At 39.3% G+C, this 23,796-nt stretch overlaps 2 protein-coding genes across 3 annotated transcripts in view; both read right to left on the minus strand.

Annotated features, from left to right (window-relative positions):
• LOC135100345 (glutamate receptor ionotropic, delta-1-like) overlaps positions 1–23,796 on the minus strand; it is a 73,690-nt gene that overhangs the window by 46,650 nt on the left and 3,244 nt on the right. The gene's annotated exons all lie outside the window — the stretch shown is intronic.
• LOC135100344 (glutamate receptor ionotropic, delta-2-like) lies at positions 8,796–13,874 on the minus strand. Its single transcript, XM_064003175.1, has 8 exons — positions 13,206–13,874; positions 12,404–12,547; positions 11,919–12,009; positions 11,377–11,674; positions 10,480–11,091; positions 10,273–10,372; positions 9,812–9,941; positions 8,796–9,465 (listed from the first exon to the last, which is right to left on the minus strand). Exons 1-5 carry the CDS (start codon positions 13,280–13,282, stop codon positions 10,763–10,765), a joined length of 939 nt encoding a protein of 312 aa, XP_063859245.1. The 5' UTR covers positions 13,283–13,874; the 3' UTR covers positions 8,796–9,465; positions 9,812–9,941; positions 10,273–10,372; positions 10,480–10,762.

Here is a 23,796-nt window from a genome sequence, read left to right on the forward strand (position 1 = left end):
AATATTGTTGTTACCACTCTCAAGAGTGATAAGTATGAAAGTGTCAAAATGACTGACAACAACTCATTTGTGTGCGCCAGCCGCTCCGCCTGCACAAAGTACCACCACAACTGTATGGTATCGACGAGGCCGAGGAGCCCTCCTTAAGTTGTTTTTCTCCTGCCGTCTTTGTTCCTGTTTTTTTTCCCGTCTCTGCTTCCACGACATAACGGTATGTATCACACGATGGCCCTGTATAGGCCACAAGCACTATCTTCCTTCATTCCCATTGTCCAGAAGGCAATTAGTTCTCTAATAACTGTAAGGGCCTTCATCCTGTAATACTAGGTTATCTTTTCCTCCCCAGTTACTGAAATACTACAATGTTACCCCTTTCATGCCTCTCCCTGTTGCCTAGTGAGTATAATCACTCCGCCTTCAACGGGCACGTAACTGGTGCTTGAGGACACACGCGGAAGGAAAGTAAGGGAAAAGTCAAAGCGCCTCTGGACGTCATCAATCAAAATCATAGGTAAATCCGAACAATGCTACTTTGTACTATACGCATTTATTGCCTTTGTTGACAAATGGATAGGATTGTTGACAAATGGATAGGAGTTATGCTGTTATAAGTAGTGCACGAGCCACGAATAGAGGCTTCGGCTTTTTCATTGCTTGAATAGAGAGGAAGGTAAGACACGGAGGATAATAACGCGTTACGTCAGTTCGGTATTGAGTTGGTCAGTGACAGGTGGCAGCGTCCAGTAAATAGGCGCACGGCAGTATCCTGTCCACATCCCGACGCTGTGGACCTCAGTGCCACTCGGGACAAGTGACTAAGATAAGAATCATACCTACGTATATGTAAGTATATCCTATTATTACATATTATTTGTGTGTATGCCTATGGCTCCGGATATCTATTTAATAAATTTGGGGCGTTGTGGGCCGGTTCCTCCAGGCCTAGTGACGCGTGACGAATCTGTAAAGGCTCTATCTCGACATGAATAGCATTTTTTTAATATTATTATTTTTAATCCATTAACAAGAACCACTCTATCACCGCTACCACAATCACCATCTTTACTTTTCTATTTTCACGCAACAACCACCACATCCCACGCTCGTCAACCCCAGAAACACCCTCCCATTTCCTTTCTCAATAGGAACGAGGAGGGCGCTGGAACCACTGGACCATTGTTTTACCAAACACCTTGACACTTACAACAACCTTATTCAAGACCTTTAGATGTTATTTCGTTGTTAAGCTTTCGTCTTCACTTTTAAGTAAATTAAGATTTAATAAACTGTAAATGCGATATATTTTTTCATATTAAAGTTCCTAGATTGTATTACTGAAATGGAAGATATGCCGTATTCAGTACGTATGCTGAAATGCTGAAAACATTTTTCTTATTTTTCCTTAAAAACAAAAGCATGAAGAGTATGAAGAGCATATTAGTGGAATGCGTGCTTCGTAACCTCAATGATGGCTGTCACACTTACTGTAGGAAGTAATGAGAAACGCAGACAAGCTTCCCTCGTAAACGTGAGAGTGCCCTGATTTGGTGCTAGAATTTGCATTACTATTGATGTGAGGTGTAGGACCTACACTGTAGGTGATAACTATGTATTTGTGTACGGGTATAATCCGGTCCTATTCAAAGAAGTGATAAATCGGAGATAAAATTGAAAGGAGTGACATAAGTGATGAGTGATCTCACGTTAAGACTATATTGAATACAATCATCGAACACAGAAGATCACTGCACCAAACACTTCAACTCCCAAACCCCTTCTGCCCCAGGACCCTGACCCTTCCAACTCTTCTACACTGCTGCTTCGGTTCACGAGTCTGTGAATCTCTAGCTTCATTAAGTAGCAGGTGAGGCAACACCGCTTTCTTTTAATCATAAGTAATATTTTAACATGAATCAATTTTACTGCTTCAGAAGTTTTACCCAGAAGTTCAGTTGTACACGTGCCCTCCAAACTCTCTGCTGGAGCAGTTCCAGTTGGAACACTTGCTTGAAGCAGGATAAGAAATGTTTGTGTGTTCTTCACTTAGGGGTGAAATCTAATTGGAAAGTTTTGTAGTCAGTAATGGATGAAAATCAATTTGTAAAATCACAAATGGGTAAAGACAAGTTAGCATTCAGAGGACACATCTTCCGACACCAAAGATCCCGAAATAACACCGAGGACAAAAGCTGTAATGGTTCCGCAATCCTTATTGATGTGACAGTTTTCAATACATGTGGTGGGTCAGTATCAGAGGGTAATATTAAGTACACAACCACTCCCCGCTGACAGAGAGAGTAAAAATTTTACAGGCTGTTGATATAATCAAAATTAGAGCCAAATATAACTTCGGCACCGGCTGCAGTTGTCCAAGAAGTTAGGCAGAAAGTAGGCATTAACTCAGCAATAGAAATGCCTTCTAAGTCCGCTACGAGGCAAGTCATTCATTATATCTGAGAGAAAAAAAAGTGGAACCCAAGCGTGCGACAGATTTAGTCATTCCAAAGAAATTGAGGGTCACCCGAGCAGCGGAAAGATATTTTCTTTTATTCGATATGAAGACAGATGATGGAAACACAGATGATCAAAATGAGAATGATGAAGCCAGGGAACGAATCATGGCTTTTGATACTAAAGAAAATTTACGCCGACTACAAGACTCGAAGATCTGGTTTCTTGATGGAACATTCAAAACCTGTCCTCGACTTTCCCACCAAGCGTACACTACCCATTACATGTTCCATGGAGAATCTTTTTCAGATGTTTGTTTTGATGACTGGGAAAACACAAGAAATCTATACATCCATGATAGAACTGTTACTGTCAGCTGCAGAAACAAAAGAAATTTAATTAAACTCTACTTCTATGATAATAGATTTTGCATTGGCAAGTAATGCTCTTCAACAGAAATTTCCAGATGCCAAATTGTCTGGTTGCATTTTCCACTTAGGTCAAAGTATAAACCTAAGTATTCAGAAGAATGGTCGACGCCTACGAAAGCAATGGCAGCGTGGTCTCAAACTTGAGAAAGCTGTTTGTTCTTGCATTTTTACTTCCACAAGAAATTTATGATGCGTTTATTGCTCTCAGACAGTACTCCAAATGAAGCTGAATCAGTGTATAAGTATCTTGGAAAAATTTATGTATTGGGAGGACCGATAGTCCCACGTGGAAGAGGAAGAACAGGACGAAATCAACGGTATCATCCACCACGATTTGCCCAGACTTTGTGGAGTATCCGTCATCCTCAAGCCTACGGCCTTCCAAGAGGAAACGACAACTTGGAGGCTTCACACAGGCGGTTCGAAACTGTAGTTGAAGGCTGCCATTTGGGGGTGTATTTAATGATAAAGGAATTAAAAAAAGAAGATCACCGCACAGATCAAGAGATAGAGCAACTGATTGCAGGGAATAACCCAACAAACAAGAAGAAAGAACAAATTCAGAGGGAAGAGAGGCTTGCAACTGTTGTCAGGAGACGTGGAACCGTCCCTCTCGACGAAAACCTCCGAGAGGCTGCGTACAACTTGCATTTCAGTTTAAAAAATGTAAGCGACTATGAAGATAATTTCAATGAAGGATAAAAATTTTAAACAAGTTTTAATTATTTTAACAATTTGATTATTCTAGTTTTCCTTGATTAAATCTTAATATTTTCAGCAATTTTATTTTTTTTTATCTTTTTTTTTTTATAAATGAATAGAATTTTAACTATACTTTTTAACTGTCCCTCATTTGAATGATGTGGTTGTTCTGTCACTCCAATCTTATGTCTCTTTTAATATAGTACTTATATCACTTCGTTTTGTCGCTCCTATGAAATGTCACTCCTTCGATACAGACCCGTATAACCATCCTTTTCCCTTCATGTAACACAAACAAAGCTTTTCATTCGATCCGACACTACATGTTTCTGTGGTTGCAGAAGAGATCAAGAGTCTCAGTTATAAAACTTTTAGACTTCTTATTTCCTGTCCTTCCAGGGTAGCAGCCGTTGGCCATTCTGAGTTTAGCGTTGTGGTCCTCAAGATGAAAGGGCTGGGGACCCTTGAGCTAGGGAAGTGTTCAGCCATACACCATGCACGCTGGCTTAGGGCACCTTGGCAGGGTTAACAGGTTGCAAGGCACAGCTTCTCGGCTTATCACTACTTATTCGCTGCTAGGCCACACCATGAAGACAAACAAACCAGTTGTCTCGAACCATATGAGTTACAAAAGAGTATGTCCAGCAGTACGCCCTTCTTCCAATAGTACCAAATGATTTTTTTTTTTTTTTTATGTAGGAGGGACACTGTCAAAGAGCAACAAAAAATCCACAAAAAAAAAAAAAAAAAAAAAAAAGCCCGCTGAGATACCAGTCCCCAGAAAAGGGTCCAAAGTGGTAGTCAAAAATTAAAGGATAAATGTCTTCAAACCTCGCTCTTGATGGAATTCAAGTCATAGGAAAGTGGAAATACAGAAGCTGGCAGGGAGTTCCACAGTTTACCAGAGAAAGTGATGAATGATTGAAAATACTGGTTAACTCTTGCATTAGAGAGGTGGACAGAATAGGGATGAGAGAAAGAAGAAAGTCTTGTGCAGCGAGGCAGCGGAAGGAGGGGAGGCATGCAGTTAGCAAGATCAGAAGAGCAGTTAGCATGAAAATAGCGGTAGAAGACAGCTAGAGATGCAACATTACGGCGATGAGAGAGATGCTGAAGACAGTCAGTTAGAGGAGAGGAGTTGATGTGACGAAAAGCTTTTGATTCCACCCTGTCTAGAAGAGCAGTATGAGTGGAACGCCCCCCAGACATGTGAAGCATACTCCATACATGGACGGATAAGGCCCTTGTACAGAGTTAGCAGCTGAAGGGGGGGGGGGTGAGAAAAACTGGCGGAGACGTCTCCGAACACCTAACTTCATAGAAGCTGTTTTAGCTAGAGATGAGATGTGAAGTTCCCAGTTCAGATTATAAGTAGAGACCGAGGATATTCAGAGTAGAAGAGGGGGACAGTTGAGTGTCATTGAAGAAGAGAGGATAGTTGTCTGGAAGGTTGTGGCGAGTTGATAGATGGAGGAATTGAGTTTTTGAAGCATTGAACAATACCTTTTTTGCTCTGCCCCAATCAGAAATTTTAGAAAGATCAGAAGTCAGGCGTTCTCTGGCTTCCCTGCGTGAAATGTTTACTTCAAGAAGTGTTGGACGTCTATGAAAAGACGTGGAAAAGTGCAGGGTGGTATCATCAGCGTAGGAGTGGATAGGACAAGAAGTTTGATATAAGAGGTTATTGATGAATAATAAGAAGAGAGTGGGTGACGGGACAGAACCCTGAGGAATACCACAGTTAACAGATTTAGGAGAAGAACAGTGACCGTCTACCACAGCAGCAATAGAACGGTCAGAATGGAAACTTGAGATGAAGTTACAGAGAGAAGGATAGAAGCCGTAGGAGGGTAGTTTGGAAATCAAAGCTTTGTGCCAGATTCTATCAAAAGCTTTTGATATATCCAAGGCAACAACAAAAGTTTCACCAAAATCTCTAAAAGAGGATGACCAAGACTCAGGAAGGAAAGCCAGAAGATCACTAGTAGAGCAGCCTTGACGAAACCCATACTGGCGATCAGATAGAAGGTTGTGAAGTGATAGATGTTTAAGAATCTTCCTGTTGATGATAGATTCAAAAACTTTAGATAGGCAGGAAATTCAAGCAACAGGACGGTAGTTTGAGGGATTAGAACGATACTTTTTTAGGAACAGGCTGAATGTAGGCAATCTTCCAGCAAGAAGGAAAAGTAGATGTTGACAGACAGAGTTGAAAGAGTTTGACTAGGCAAGGTGCAAGCACGGAGGCACAGTTTCGGAGAACAATAGGAGGGACCCCATCAAGTCCATAAGCCTTCCGAGGGTTTAGGCCAGCGAGGGCATGGAAAACATCATTGCGAAGAATTTTAATACGTGACATGAAGTAGTCAGAGGGTGGAGGAGAGGGAGGAACAAGCCCAGAATCGTCCAAGGTAGAGTTTTTAGCAAAGGTTTGAGCAAAGAGTTCAGCTTTAGAGATAGATGCGATAGCAGTGGTGCCATCTGCTTGAAACAAAGGAAGGAAAGAAGAAGAAGCAAAGTTATTGGAGATATTTTTGGCTAGATGCCAGAAGTCACGAAGGGAGTTAGATCTTGAAAGATTTTGACACTTTCTGTTAATGAAGGAGTTTTTGGCTAATTGGAGAACAGACTTGGCATGGTTCCGGGCAGAAATATAAAGTGCATGAGATTCTGGTGATGGAAGGCTTAAGTACCTTTTGTGGGCCACCTCTCTATTATGTATAGCACGAGAACAAGCTGTGTTAAACCAAGGTTTGGAAGGTTTAGGTCGAGAAAAAGAGTGAGGAATGTAGGCCTCCATGTCAGACACTATCACCTCTGTTATGCGCTCGTCACACAAAGACGGGTCTCTGACACGGAAGCAGTAGTCATTCCAAGGATAATCAGCAAAATATGTCCTCAGGTCCCTCAACTAGCAGAGGCAAAACACAAGAGGCACCTTCGCTTTGGGGGATCCTGAGGAGGGATTGGAGCAATAGGACAAGATACTGATATGAGATTGTGATCGGAGGAGCCCAACGGAGAAGAGAGGGTGACACCATAAGCAGAATTAGAGGTCAGGAAAAGGTCAAGAATGTTGGGCGTATCTCCAAGACGGTCATGAATATGAGTAGGGTGTTGCACCAATTGCTCTAGGTCGTGGAGGATAGGTAGCAAAGTTGAAGGCTAGTTCACCAGGATGGTCAGTGAAGGGAGAGGAAAGGCAAAGCTGGTGGTGAACATTGAAATCTCCGAGAATGGAGATCTCTGCAAAAGGGAAGAGAATCAGAATGTGCTCCACTTTGTAAGTTAAGTAGTCAAAGAATTTCTTATATTCAGAGGAGTTAGGTGAGAGGTATACAGCACAGATAAATTTAGTTTCAGAGTGACTCTGTAGTCGTAGCCAGATGGTGGAAAACTCGGAAGATTCAAGAGCGTGGGCACGAGAGCAGGTTAAGTCGTTGCGCACATAAACGCAACATCAAGCTTTGGATTGAAAATTAGGATAGAAAAAGTAGGAGGGAACAGAAAAGGGGCTACTGTCAGTTGTCTCAGACACTTGAGTTTCAGTGAGGAAAAGAAGATGAGGTTTAGGAGAGGAGAGGTGGTGTTCTACGGATTGAAAATTAGATCTTAGACCGCGAATGTTGCAGAAGTTAATGAAGAAAAAGTTGAGGGGGGGTGTCAAGACACTTAGGGTCATTATCAGAAGAGCAGTTCGACTTGGGGACATTTGTGGCCCCCTCCCCAGATGGGGACTCCGAGGCTGGTGTAGGAGTCGCCATGTTAATTTTGAATTTTTCAGTGAAGGGTGTGTGTGTGTTATTAGGTGCTTATAGTTTTGCGTGGAGAAAGAGAGTTGTCTTTAGAGGGCAGGCTGTGACTGCCCCCTTGTGTTGTGAGACACAAAGGGAAACGTTCAGTGATTTCACATCTGGTTTTAATGATAAGTTCACAGCACCCCCTGATCCAGTGCTTTAGACCTCACTGGGAGTAATTATCGTTTCGGCAGGTGCTTACTGCCTCCTCCCTCATAAGCAAGGCAATCAGCCACATGCAGAACGTAAGAGTCCCCAGTGTATGTCTTGTGAACAAAATTCTCCTTTTATAATTGAGTCCGAACGGGGAACGCTCATCTTACTAGTGAGCCTAACTCTTGGCCGTAAGAGGACGTCTTTATCTACGAGTATATCCAAGGTCCTGTGTGTAATTAATCTCAAAAGGTGTGTGTGTGTGTGTGTGTGTGTGTGTGTGTGTGTGTGTGTGTGTGTGTGTGTGTGTGTGTGTGTGTGTGTGTGTGTGTGTGTGTGTGGAGACAGATAGATAGAGAGACAGATGGATAAAGTAGGTAGACAGATTAATAGATAAATAAATAGATATACACGTTTTATAACTATATATGAACGCAGATAGAAGTAATCATACAATGATACACATAAAGGCAAACCGACAGATAGATAAATGAGGATTGAATATGTTGCTCCATAAACATGTCAAAAATATCATGTCCCATAAAGAAGAAAAAAATGTCCTCTTAATTTAGATTAGAATCAGGACACGGTCTTTAACAGTATATATGTAGCACACACACATACACACACACACACACACACACACACACACACACACACATACAACAAAAACACACACCCACACCAATGAAAACCTAAAAAGCTACAAAAATATAATTCTGGCGACACCTGCAACACTGAGTCTCGTCTAATACGCAGCAGCAGACATCGTGGCCACGAGCACAGATGAGTGATTCACTAGCTTCACCTTTCACTCTTAATTAAAGTTAAAAGGTAATTATGTAGAAAGAATAGGCGGTCGATGGAGAAGCTAATGAATATCTTCCCGGGCATTAAAATTTCATGCATGTGCATGGTGAGCCAAACTAATTATCAGGTTTAATTAAAAACAATGAACACATTAATGCTATATATATATATATATATATATATATATATATATATATATATATATATATATATATATATATATATATATATATATATATATATATATATATATATATATATATATATATATATATATATATATATATATATATATATATATATATATATATATATATATATATATATATATATATATATATATATATATATATATATATATATATATATATATATATATATATATATATATATATATATATATATATATATATATATATATATATATATATATTACAGAATTAAGCATAATCTAAAGTACAACCAAGCGTATCAGAATCTTTAATAGATTACCCTTCCTGATGCTTGTGTGTGTGTGTGTGTGTGTGTGTGTGTGTGTGTGTGTGTGTGTGTGTGTGTGTGTGTGTGTGTGTGTGTGTGTGTGTGTCTTCATAAAAGGCAATACAATCTCGAGATATGCAATGCTTACATACAAATCATGAGGTATAGTGAGCAGGACCTTTAGAGCTAAACAGTTATTCACAATCAGACAAACAGGGCAGATTTGGTTTCAAGAGAGATATCAACTATGACACAATTATAAGGGCCAATGATTCAATGTAAAATCGAGCATGTTATTTGTTACAGTCTTTTTAAAGCAAACAAACGTAAATTTATAATCCGAATGGACTGATTTGCCGATGCAATTATTCATTTCCATTAAATAATTATACGAAAAATTCAGTGACAAGCGTTGCATGTCTAAATGAAGAAGAACAATAAGTAAATTATATATAAATCACGATGAAAATGGTGTTTAAAGAATTCGCAATTACTGTTGCTGTGTAGAGAGAGCAGGGAGCGGAGTCAGAGGATGCCTGTCGCTTTCATGGTTCGTTTTTTGTTTTCTGGGAAATACAAATCTCCATGCAGAAGACCAAGGCAGCCAGAAGATGGCCCGCACCGATTACAGCGAACAGCCCCTGCAGGAGTGAAAACTATATATATATATATATATATATATATATATATATATATATATATATATATATATATATATATATATATATATATATATATATATATATATATACTATAATGCGTGTGTGTGTGTGTGTGTGTGTGTGTGAGAGAGAGAGCGAGAGAGAGGGGGGGGGTAGTGCGTGCCACACGTGGGCGCGCCTTGTCGCTGTTATCTCTACACATTTCCAAACACTCACTAAACTTAAGGATAGAATTTGGAAGATATTGTGGTAATTTGATGAGCAAGGAGGAGTATAATCCTTAAACATTACGTAAGCAAACAATACTGCGAAGTAAGAGGCTTACCCAGAGGTTAGCGAAAGAAAGTGGCTCCTGAACCAGAATGATGGAAGGCGAGAAGCGGCAAGTGGTGACGGCCGGGATAGCGTTCGTCAACCAGTGCATGTAGAGACCAGATTCCACCATTGAGCGGACCCTGCCGACATCACCGGATGCACTAAAATTAAGAAATATCGCAAAAAAAAAACGGTGACCAAAATCACCATACGCAGTTTACCACCCTATATGTAATGCATCGTCTGTCTGTAATGTCGTTCTGCACTCTTACTTAGATACATTAAAAAGCAACGGGAACGTAAAAATATCACACATTGAGAGGAACTTTCAGTATTACGACAACGAAACACCGCTGGTATTCCTGGTTTGAAAAGCTGAGTGATCAGAGTAGCAAAGGTTCACGCACATAACCTAGACGTTCGTGTCCAAATGAAGTATATCCATGAGAGTGTTTCACTTGACAAACAAACCTGTGGTTGAAAGCCTGCAGGAGTGGGGTGCCTTTTTGGCTTATCATACAATGAGTGGTGGTGAAGAAAGTTTGCCTTCCCTTGTAGAAATCACATCTGTCTGAGGGAACAATGAACTGCATATTAAAACATGACGGTCTCTTATCATAACTGTTAAATGTTGTGTTCAAAAATTATACTACAGGCAAAGCATGTTCATGATAATACTTGTTTTAAGAAAGTCGCCGGCAATCAAGAGATCGAGGGTCAAGCTGGTGTCTAGGATGGAGTAGCCCTCGTATCGCACCACTGTTTCAAGCATTTCACGAAAGGCTGAGGTTCGCTCGTACCTGACACGATCCACAAAATTCAATTCATGAAGTTCTCGCAGCTCTCCAGATTTCATTTTCTGTAGGTGATACAAAGAGAACATCACTTCCAGAATACGCGACGGAGGACACTTACAATCGATAGGCTATCACACCTCCATGGAAAGCATGGTGATATTACATCATGCTATGTTGTATCTTAGCAAATGGAGATTATTCAGTGAAAATGCAGCCAATGCACTAAAAACTACTCGAGAAAAGTGACAAGTTTCATTCACAGGAAATAATCTCACCGATATGGTGTCTGTGACAATAGTCATGGGAAGCATGATAACAGACACAGCACTATCGTCAAGCAGGTCCCTGAGTGTCTGAATGGGCTGTGGAATGTGCCGCACAGCCAGCAGGGAGGTAAGGGTGCCCGTGTAGCTCCAGAATACCACGGCCGCCACCACCACCCACGACCCCAACATTAATACTCCGCCTTGTCCAAGCACAACGCCCGTCAGACCTTAAACAGTGACACCTTTCATCGACAAGGAAGGACAATGGGAATTCCTTGTCCCCTATGTACGTGAATTAAACGTTCATATCCCATTTTCGGAGACCTGGCGTTTGCTCTCCGGTCACTCATTGTAAATACATCAGCCTTTCATGGAAAATCTATCTATATAATTTAAAGATTTCCAAACTGCACCACACCACTCAGCAAGTTTATAAGGGCCTCCACTCTTCCTCCTTCCCTTTCCATATAGTGGAAGTTCTCTGTCTCCTTCTTATAATAAAATCAGCCCACCTTGATTAAAGAAGACTCGTACGTTCTGCAGAAACACCTCTGCAGCCCAGCTCACAGAAACGACTCCTCCTGGACGTCGACCCACCACCAGCATGACCAGCCACACCACCGCCAGGCCCGCCGCCACCGCCGCCCACACCGATCCTGTCAGCGGGTACAGGAAGCCCCATGGATCGATTTCCGGAGTGCCCTTCCTCGACAAAATACTCCGAGCGTCGAAGAAAAGAGACTCAGTAAAGTCCACAGCTTTTGTCCTGTTATAAGTGATTCCAAATGGCCCCAGGGCGAGGTCGACTTCCTGTTACAAAAAAAAAAAAAAACGATCTTATATTTGTAAGAAATGTCAATTTTCCTGCAGTTGATTATTCTGAACTTATTTTCGATCAAAAGCATGGAAGTGTAGTAATGGTGTGATTAATATCAAAACAAACGTGACAATCATTATCACGGCATTGCTTGATAAAGAGAATAAAAAATAGCAAAATCTTTCAGTAGTTAAAAGGACCACGTCTCTAGGGCAAGGCATGGCCATTCGTTCTTACTTTGCGGCTCACTTGGCCCACCATTCCCGTCCAGTTGCCATCGGGCTGCTCGCCGCCCCACGCTCTGTCCGCCGGTGACACCACGTTGTACCTGTTTACGCATGAATCACTGTCACGCTCACGCGCCACACGCCTTGGTCATATCTACACAGAGACGAGCAAGAGCGATCGGGCGTGGCTGGAGGCCTTTTGTGAACATTACGCATTTTTTTTTTTTTTTTTCTTAATTTAAAAACGAAATAGAACATTGTCACTTTGGTAATAGGAAAGAAATTATATTTGCTATAGAGTCCAATAGAGATTTCATGAGCAGCATAAATCTGTGCATTTCCAAATTCATCTTGTAGGACTATTAGTGTCTTCCTTTCCCAGGGCAATGCTGAGTACTGATTGCCCTGACGCCTGCTCCTGACAGCCCTAACGCTACGGATGTGGACATAACCTTCGGTGTGACACTCACGGTATCAATAGCACCTGATCCTTACGTGAAGTTGAGTGTCTCCGCGAGAACACTGAGAACATTGCCCATTGGCCCCGACACCACCAGCTTGCCCTTGGCGTCCGGGGTCACGACAATATGTGGCTGCCAGTGCACGGCCGCCACTGTGGCCAGCGCCCCATCGGGAAACCTGCGGTACATGAACTTATCTAATAAAGATAATCCAATGACAGAAAGTGGTTCCAGATGACTTTTAATTACTAAGATTACCCTAAAAGTGCTGTTTAGGCGAGAACGAAGTGATGAAGCCACAGATCGACAGATTTATTCTTCAGCACTCCTTCGGAAGTAACTCGTGTCCACCGTAGAATTAGAGAGCAACCTTTTGTTTTATTTATTTTGTTTTGGATTCTTTTTGTATCTCTCTCTCTCTCTCTCTCTCTCTCTCTCTCTCTCTCTCTCTCTCTCTCTCTCTCTCTCTCTCTCTCTCTCTCTCTCTCTCTCTCTCTCTCTCTCTCTCTCTCTCATCTTTTCCTTAAAAATATTAGTTTAATTGTGTAGACGAAATGAACTGTAAAATAAGAATATGTGACTTTAAAAATGCAGACAAAATTATAAGAAAATATATAGCCTACATTTTTTTTCTGATTTTTCTGATACATTAATTTTGAATGCACCACAATTAATTTTCTATACGTAATCTAGCTTTCATCCACCTATGTTAATACAGATTCTTCTTGATATGTCATGTATGGCAAAAAAAAAAATCATCTTTGCTGTTTCCTCAGTAGCATTACCTGACGCCTGCCAATTTTCAACAACAGGATAATACCGAAATGTGGTGTTACCTGAAGGTGGCTGGATCCTGCGTCAGGCTGTTGACCACTTCGGGCTTCCCCAACACATCAGGTAGTGGCCGAGCCATGCCGTGTTTTGTGTGGCGGTGCTGCAGGGAACGGAGCCGCTAAACACAGGAGCATACACGCACGTTTAATAATATATATGAGACAAATTACATTACGTTAGTTTAATCACTCAAGTCCACCACATCATGATTTGCCACGTATCACTGGGTGGCGGTCCCCTTCTGGATTCATTAGTTCACTTAGTAGTACACGAGGTATCGCTTATTTAGAAGAGGCTTCATTTACATCGACCCACACTGTCAATGACTTAATTGTTAAGGTCTATCAGCTGCCTCCCGTGAGCACACCTCTTTCCATATCGTTTGATTGCTAAGATGGACGCAGAAATATGATGCTTCTGTGTAACACTAAATCCTGTCAGGTAAAAACACGCAAATATAACTGAATACCGTTCTACCCACTGTTAATTAACATCCCTTGAGTATGACGCAGCTCGCCCACACAAAATTGACCGCTGTGTTCAGTTGACTATAAGAAGTTATGTCACAGCTGTCAGGTCTCGTCCTCTGGCGACCCCTGACAGCGACACTCTACAACCCATTCACTGGTGGTTTTAGGAATGCATTTCAGTGTGTGTGTGTGTGTGTGTGTGTGTGTTATTTGAACTATCTTATTATGATATTATAAGAAATAACATCGTACAATGTAACAAAAGTATTATTATAAGAATTAATTTTAGAAATGGAATTATGCACGACTAACTGAAGCCGAATCACCGTCACCAAAAGAATGATGGCAGACACTTATATATTCTTATTTACTTGGTTCATTAAAAGTTGGTGAATCAATAATACATTGCTGATAATAGAGACATCATAAGAGTGGTAAGTATATATATATATATATATATATATATATATATATATATATATATATATATATATATATATATATATATATATATATATATATATATATATATATATATATATATATATATATATATATATATATATATATATATATATATATATATATATATATATATATATATATATATCGTGTGATGCCTCATCTGCCTCGTCTCATGTCTCGTGTCAAGACGTCATCAGCAAATGAGGGTTTGTGTCGCTTTCATATTTATTTGTTTAGTTATTTATTTAGTTATTTATTTTATGAACAAGGTATTTGCCATTTAGAAAAAAAGATATTTATGTTTTTAATTGTTTTTTTTTTTTTTACTTTTCTAAAAAATTACTGAATATTTGTTAATATCTGATAGTGTTGAGAACAACCTAGCATTGTTCTCGACTAAAAGCTTCGACAAAGCATAGAAAATACATTCCAAGCACTATCGGCACGCACGAGTGATAAAATTCTGTCTTACAAATAAAATAAAGTTACTCGTAATGCCAATCACACAATAGTACTCTTTTAATAAGAAACAAATAATGGTGAGGGAGTTGCCATAATGTAGGATGTTGAACAAACCGTACATGACAGACTGACAACACTTCGTATAGCCGTCTGTACAGCTGCCCGAAATAGTCTTATTACAAAATTCAGCTTGCTTTTTAGTCACATAGCGTCATCAGGTAATGCCTCGGACTAGACGGAATCTCCTTGTCATCCACAGGTAATCAACAAGATTTAATGGCATGATTATTTAGGCCAACTATATTGATGCCGCATCCGGAACAGGAAGGCTGCGTTACTCACTGAACATTATTCAGACATTCATTCACACTGTGGCACAAAATATAAGTTGACATACACGATGCCAATACGTAACACCAAAAGTAATGCACCAGACTTCCTTATTTGCAGTGCCTTGACGCAACATCATCAGAGCTTTGAGATTTATTATGTTCTGAGACTCACTGTGTAAGGATACATATCTTCCTTGCTTAAATATTGAAACTACTATACTGTGCCTTCTGTCGTTGGATTTTCATTTGATACCAAAAATAAGACTGCACAGAGATGTGACTGAAGTCACAGAAAAAAAAAAAAAAATCAGAAACATTAGTTCATGGAAACTAACTTGTATTGTCATTACTGACTTCTAATCAGGAAGTGGACTCAATGAGCAGCCATTTTTCCCATTCTTCTAGCAGCCGTGAAGGCACCTGCTCCACACTACAAGCACGTCAACAGCATGAGCACCCTGCCTGCCAGACACAATATACTTAAGAATCCAATAGTCACTCAAAACGTGCGACAAAGTTGCTAAGCAGGGCGGCGTTATTCATGTCACCGCACCCACCTCGCGGCAACTTTGAAGTAATAGCAGGCTGTATCGTAACTGCTTCCTTCCCGAGGAAATGTTATTCCCTCCTGCTCTCATAGTTATCATGGCTCTATAATAACCGACAAAACAGGAAGACTTTTATATCGTGGCAGCACGTTCCGCGGCCACACCGGAAGAGTACTACCACCCTATTTCTTGCATGACGTTAAAGGACCCTAAAAGGGACAGGACGTGAGGACAGGGATCACCTCTTCTTCTGTATTATCATGCCTATTATGAGAAAGGCTTGTCTCGATTCCACTTTTTGAAAGAAATGTCATTTTGGTATATATAGATTATTATTATTATTATTATTATTATTATTATTATTATTATTATTATTATCATTATTATTATTACTATTATTATTATTATTATTATTATTATTATTATTATTATTATTATTATTGTTGTTGTTATTATTATTATTATTATTGTTATTATTTTACTATTTTCAATTGTGGTATTATCTCGCTGTCGCCGCTGCGGCGCCTCTCACCTCCTGCTGCAGGGATCGAAGCGCCTCTACGCACCCAATGCCTTGGTCCTGCCAATATATGTCATCTGTCAGAATTGAGCATCGTCCCTACCAGAGGCTTCCTGTCACCAGCTGTCGCCGAATCAGAATTATCAAAGTGATCGTGCATAATACAACGGGGAGGAGGGAAGGTAATGATAGATGCACGAGGGAAGTGAAATAAAAGTGTCTCATCAGTTTGAAATCGTAATGGGAAGAAGAACTCTTAGAATGTAGCACACAATACGTAGCATTTAAAGTTATTTTTGTACATAAATGTAACAGCTCTGCCTCAACCTACGTTCAGCGAGGTTTGATGCACAGATATCTCCAGGACGCTCCAGCCATTAGAGGATGATGTACAGAGATTACCTGATGTCTTTTTTTCTTTTTTCTTTTTTTTCTTTACTTCCAAGATCTAACTCCCCTCGTGATTTCTGGCATTTAGCCAAAAATATCTCCAATAACTTTGCTTCTTCTTCTTTCCCTCCTCTATTTCAACCAGATGGCACCACTGCTATCACATCTATTTCTAAAGCTGAACTCTTTGCTCAAACCTTTGCTAAAAACTCTACCTTGGACGATTCTGGGCTTGTTCCTCCCTCTCCTCCACCCTCTGACTACTTCATGCCACGTATTAAAATTTTTCGCAATGATGTTTTCCATGCCCTCGCTGGCCTAAACCCTCGGAAGGCTTATGGACCTGATGGGGTCCCTCCTATTGTTCTCCGAAACTGTGCCTCCGTGCTTGCACCTTGCCTAGTCAAACTCTTTCAGCTCTGTCTGTCAACATCTACCTTTCCTTCTTGCTGGAAGTTTGCCTACATTCAAACTGTTCCTAAAAAGGGTGACCGTTCTAATCCCTCAAACTACCGTCCTATTGCTTTAATCTCCTGCCTATCTAAAGTTTTTGAATCTATCCTCAACAGGAAGATTCTTAAACATCTATCACTTCACAACCTTCTATCTGATCGCCAGTATGGGTTCCGTCAAGGCCGCTCTACTGGTGATCTTCTGGCTTTCCTTACTGAGTCTTGGTCATCCTCTTTTAGAGATTTTGGTGAAACTTTTGCTGTTGCCTTGGACATATCAAAAGCTTTTGACAGAGTCTGGCACAAAGCTTTGATTTCCAAACTACCCTCCTACGGTTTCTATCCTTCTCTCTGTAACTTCATCTCAAGTTTCCTTTCTGACCGTTCTATTGCTGCTGTGGTAGACGGTCACTGTTCTTCTCCTAAATCTATTAACAGTGGTGTTCCTCAGGGTTCTGTCCTGTCACCAACTCTCTTCTTATTATTCATTAATGATCTTCTAAACCAAACTTCTTGTCCTATCCACTCCTACGCTGATGATACCACCCTGCACTTTTCCACGTCTTTTCATAGACGTCCAACACTTCTTGAAGTAAACATTTCACGCAGGGAAGCCAGAGAACGCCTGACTTCTGATCTTTCTAAAATTTCTGATTGGGGCAGAGCAAACATGGTATTGTTCAATGCTTCAAAAACTCAATTCCTCCATCTATCAACTCGACACAATCTTCCAGACAACTATCCTCTCTTCTTCAATGACACTCAACTGTCCCCCTCTTCTACACTGAATATCCTCGGTCTCTACTTATAATCTGAACTGGGAACTTCACATCTCATCTCTAGCTAAAACAGCTTCTATGAAGTTAGGTGTTCTGAGACGTCTCCGCCAGTTATTCTCACCCCCCCAGCTGCTAACTCTGTACAAGGGCCTTATCTGTCCATGTATGGAGTATGCTTCACATGTCTGGGGGGGTTCCACTCATACTGCTCTTCTAGACAGGGTGGAATCAAAAGCTTTTCGTCTCATCAACTCCTCTCCTCTAACTGACTGTCTTCAGCCTCTCTCTTACCGCCGCAATGTTGCATATCTAGCTGTCTTCTACCGCTATTTTCATGCTAACTGCTCTTCTGATCTTGCTAACTGCATGCCTCCCCTCCTTCTGCGGCCTCGCTGCACAAGACTTTCTTCTTTATCTCACCCCTATTCTGTACACCTCTCTAACGCAAGAGTTAACCAGTATTCTCAATCATTCATCCCTTTCTCTGGTAAACTCTGGAACTCCCTGCCTGCTTCTGTATTTCCACCTTCCTATGACTTGAATTCCTTCAAGAGGGAGGTTTCAAGACACTTATCCACCAATTTTTGACCACTGCCTTGACCCTTTTACAGGACTGGCGTTTCAGTGGGCATTTTTTTTTTATTGATTTTTGTTGCCCTTGGCCAGTGTCCTTCTTACATAAAAAAATAAATAAAATATCAGTATCAACAGTATTCGCATCATTAATTCCTTCTCCTCTTACTATAGCCTCACCTTTCCCCTGACGAGTATAATTTCTCTAAATCTGAAAATAGTCAGCATTCTACACTCCACACACATTACAGCAAGTCTCAGATTAAAAAAATATGAACCAGTAACCATGCATGCCCTTGGATGAAAGGCTGAAGATTAGTTCTTAAGCTCTTTCTCTCTAGTATTCCACTTATGTTTAATATTCTATATTCAGATACTACCGTTTGCTACAAGTCAAGGAAGCGACGCTATCAGCATCCTAAGGTTTCCCTGGAGACGGGAATGCATAATTATATTATAATGTAAGTCACTGATTACTTGCAGTGGTGATTCTCATTCACTCATCAAAGAAGTTTCTAAACAAATAATAATAATAATGATAATTATTATTATTATTATTATTATTATTATTATTATTATTATTATTATTATTATTATTATTATGAACAATAATGACATCCGGACACACATGCACAAAAGATGGTAATCGATCGACACATCATTAGTGAAAAAAAAACTCTATTCCTCCAAGGATTCCTTCACGTGACACAAGTACTGAAGAAAACTGAAGTCTCCTTCACTAGAGCGCCTTGGTTGCACAAATGCGCTAATGCAACTCAACGATACGGTTCACGCGAGACATAAAAAAAAAAAAATGTTGCAGCGCCATCACCATATGTCCGACCTACAGGTACACCAGGCAACACACATGCTCCATGGCGTGACTGACAGTGATATTCAGTAGCATTGGGGTCATATCCACCAGTATTCTGTTTTGTTCTATTTATGTTTTGTTTGATTCATTTACTTACGTATTTTTTTTATTTTATTTTATTTTTTTTATTTTAATATATATATATATATATATATATATATATATATATATATATATATATATATATATATATATATATATATATATATATATATATATATATATATATATATATATATATATATATATATATATATATATATATATATATATATATATATATATATATATATATATATATATATATATATATATATATATATATATATATATATATATATATATATATATTATTTTTATTTATTTATTTTTTTTTTACTTGTCACATACGTACAGGTTACAATTCTCAGACAGATAAGGCCTAAGTAATGTTTGTTCCTTTTTTATTGTACGGAAATGTTATGTTCGTATATTAACATCTCTATACTCGTATCTATCTACATAATCTATCATAATCATTATCACCTTCCTCGTCATCCTCCTCATCATCATCACCACTATCATCATCAGCCCCTATAATTTCAGTGCAGTATAGGGGCTTACCACAACCTTCACTTGTCATCCCTGTCCACTGTCTGTCCCACTCCAGCAAGACTTCCCATCTCTTCTCAACATCTACTAATTTTCTTATATATATATATATATATATATACTTTGACTTTTTTACCACCCTTACTGAGTTGTTTTCTTTCGTAGACTAATAACAATTATAGTTAATCTGTTATATGTTTTATATTCTACTCTTGTACCCTTATTTTTATTTTTTTTTTTTTTTATGTTTTATTACAGTATTTTTGAACGTCGTTATGTTCTGTCTTGCTTGTGACGGTTCAGCAGCTTCCGTGTTGTCGTTTGCTTCCACTCGTATATTCATTCTCTTGTATTGTTTGATGTACGAAGTCTTTAGTGACCTTCCCATATATTGCGATTGGAATAATTATTTACGTTAAAAATCGTGCTATTTTTTCTACGCACCATCCATGTAATGTTGGGAGGGATCTTTAGGTGCCTAATTTTTTTTTTTTTTTTTTTTCTCATTAAGCATTTTCATAGTACCGAAAATTTCATAATTTTTCGTAGATCCAAACCTTAATGAAATGGACAAAAAATTTACGAACAAAAAAAAATCTTCAGCATTACTAAGTTGATTGGTAAAAAAGATACGATAAATCATAGGTAAAAATTAAATAATCTACATACAGAAAAAAGAAAAACAAACCACCAGGGTTCCAGAGTTTACCAGGAAAAGGAAGGAAGAGTGAAGACATTTTTTTTTTATTTTTCACTGGCAAGATTGACAGAATAAAAACAAAAATGCGTAGAATGTCTTATTCAGCGAGGCGATGGTAGGGGAGGGATAAATGCAATTAAAGAAACAAGTTCAGAGGAGCAGTGACCATGAAGATCACAGTACAAGATGGCAAGAAGATTGTTTTGATGTGTTAGAAATTGAAGACAGTCAATTAAAGGAAGAAAGGTGATGAAGCGAAGACAATTTGAACACACCCAGCTTACAAAAGACCGTATTAGTAAAAAAAACTCCTCATATATCAAGACATGCAGACAAGGCCTGTGTATAGAGTAAACAACATAACATAGGCAAATTACAGATATTTAGTGAATCATAAAAATACAAAAATTAAGAGACTGAAATGGATAAAATGATAAATTTACAAAAGATGTGTATACACATATTATGTCTATCTATACATGGATGCACCTGTACGTGTTTATTAAATGATACCCATCCCTACCACCTCACGGAACACACACGTTATCACTCGTGCATGAGTCTCTTAGAAACAATGTAAACACTACTTCCACGTCATCTTTCTCTCCACCTCCCATCATGCACACCCTCACCCACGCACACACTGGCTATAAGAGGGACTCTCCTTCGGTACCATTGCTAAAACCAACAACTCAGTGTACGTAGGGCAGGACAGAGAGCTCGCTGTTGTTATACTTCTGAGTGTGACAGTTTCATCCACCAAGTACTTGTATGTGAGGCCTCGAGGACCTCTTTAAATCCCAGTTAATTTATTCGTTCACACACACACACACACACACACACACACACACACACACACACACACACACACACTACAGTGATAGCATAAAAGACTATAACTTTAGCAAAAAAATGTTTTGGTTTCAGCATCTTGGCACGGAAGTGTTACGCTGTTTCTCGCCACATAAGCAGCAGGTGTCCCGATCACGAACACGAATGAGTGATTCAAGACCCTAACATCTCACTTCTAATTAACGTTAAAGACTCATTATTTCGGAACGACCGACAAACGCTGTCGAGAATTCAGTGGAGAAGCATGCTGGGAAGGAAGGAAGGACTGTTATAATAGTATTCTGCTGAGAGTTAAATCTTTAAAGATGCAGATGGTGGACCAAGTTAATCATCTAAGCTAATTAATGTTTATATATATATATATATATATATATATATATATATATATATATATATATATATATATATATATATATATATATATATATATATATATATATATATATATATATATATATATATATATATATATATATATATATATATTCGTGAATCACGAATCTTGGTGAGATATACTTAAAGTTATGCACGTTGTCTCATCTCAAAGTCTTACAAAATGAGGGTTGGAAAACAGGTCGAACCTAGGGATAAAGTTTATTCGGTTCTGTTTCTGTGTACGCCATTTACTGTCCACCCTCGCCTCCTCCTTACTGGAAGAGTGATGGCTTAACAGATAATGGGGGCCTGTCCGGGAACTCGTTAATATGGTTGGTTGTTGTTATTGATTTCCTGTTGTTAACGACTGGTTAATTATTTCGATTTAGGTACATGTTAAACTGCTGTCTCCTTATGACTATGAAATAATCTCTAATAACTATTTATAATATATTTGTTTTACATGTATTTAGGTAAAATTGCATTGTGCTTGTGCAAGTCCAATTGCTGATGTAGAGACATTGTATCCCGATCTGTACCCCTCGTGTGCTGTCACTCGCAGTGATGTTACGTAGATGTGGGTCGTTAAATCAAACTTCAGTAGAGAATATTGATAGCTCTAACGAGTGGGACTTTAATGACTTGTTTTCCGAATCGTAAACATACCTCTTGAATACAGTAAAGAAGCGAAACCACACGTACCTGCAGAAATCCACGAGATGAACAATCTTCCTGTTACTCGTGATATGTTGATTAATGCACAACAAAATTATTATGTAGATTAGACCATTTGGGAGAGACACTAGAGTGAATGTACAAGGGGTATTTAAATGAGGCAAATATAACGAAAGAGGAGCTGCTGGCAGCAGTAAGAGAGATGAAAAGAGGAAAAGCACCTGGTCTGTTTGAAAGCAGGTGGGGTCAGTGTCATAGAGCTGTTGGTTAGATTATTAAATTTGTGTTTTCTGACTAGCTTGCTGCCTTTGGGCAAGTGCATGTGTAATTCCGCTGAAAAAAAAAAAAGGGAAAAGGCATGACTACTCAAATAACAGAAGTAGCAATCTATTGAGTGGGGTAGGTAAGGAATATGGCAAGGTATAGATAAAAAGAATCAGAGAAGGTACAGATGGAGTAATATGTGATGTACAAGGGGACTTCAAGAGAGGGAGGGGCTGTATAGATCACGTGAATGATTTGTGATTTGTGAAAAGTATGAAAGTGTCTTTGGTAGATAGTTGCTCTTCTTCTCCTAGCACTATAAATAGTGGTGTTCCACAGACATTATGTGAAACTGTGACATCGTCAACAAGGAGAGACAGCGGCGATAAATTTAACAAATGTCGAAAACAAAGTGCCACTTGTGCATGAGCTACTCACCACAACTGTTGTTTACAGATAATGAGCGAATGAATAAACAAGTGCATTGTTGTTAATGGGTTATCATGACTTGGTAGATGAGAGTGCTGGTCACAGCCCATCACTTTGCCTGTCACGCCCATGCGCTGCGCCTCGTAACTCAAATGCGGTAATGGTGCAAGCAAGCAATTGCCTGAAATGTTACTGGTAGTTCAAGTGAAAAGGAAAAATTCCTGTCCTTTATTTTTTTTTTCATCGTGTGTGTGTGTGTGTGTGTGTGTGTGTGTGTGTGTGTGTGTTGAACTATTTCAGCAGACTGCTGAGGCTTATGTAGTCTTTTATTGTTTTTTTTTTTTTTTCATTACTAGTAAGAAAATAGTCAGTCAGGTCTTACACATAATCATCACATACAAGGGACAGCCAGTGCCGCAACACAATGTTCCGGCCACATCTGAGGAGGTAAAGGTCCACTGGCCACGAACTATGCATGTTGTATCAATGGGTAAGCACGTCATGGAAATAATGCAACCTAACCTCATTAACGAAAACAACGAGGTCCACGCCGCCGTGCAGATTGTGTCATGCTGTCGTTCTTCAACAGAGGCAGCCCATTAACGTGCTGTCAATACATCACTACCGCCTGTCCCGCCACTATTGTTCCATCTGTCATATACTGACACACACGCTTGCGCGAGCGAAAATATATAAAAATAGATTATTTAATCAATTAATGGAAGTAGTATAGATAAAGAATCAATGACTGAGCTTTTTTTTCTTTTTTTTTTTTAGAGAGAGAGAGAGAGAGAGAGAGAGAGAAAGAGACGTACCTCTGATCGGTGCTTCCCCTCTGTCCC

The sequence above is a fragment of the Scylla paramamosain genome, chromosome 5 (genome assembly GCF_035594125.1).
Source record: "Scylla paramamosain isolate STU-SP2022 chromosome 5, ASM3559412v1, whole genome shotgun sequence".
Classification (NCBI taxonomy): domain Eukaryota; kingdom Metazoa; phylum Arthropoda; class Malacostraca; order Decapoda; family Portunidae; genus Scylla; species Scylla paramamosain.

Bases quoted from the DNA above. Each gene is read 5' to 3' on its own strand.
- LOC135100344 (XM_064003175.1), bottom strand. From the start codon at position 13,282: ATGGCTCGGCCACTACCTGATGTGTTGGGGAAGCCCGAAGTGGTCAAC. The intron at 12,010-12,403 runs GTAAGGATCAGG...ATGCGTAAACAG, and splicing joins GCGGAGACACTCAACTTCAC to GTACAACGTGGTGTCACCGG. The intron at 11,675-11,918 runs GTAAGAACGAAT...TTTTTGTAACAG, and splicing joins TGGGCCAAGTGAGCCGCAAA to GAAGTCGACCTCGCCCTGGG.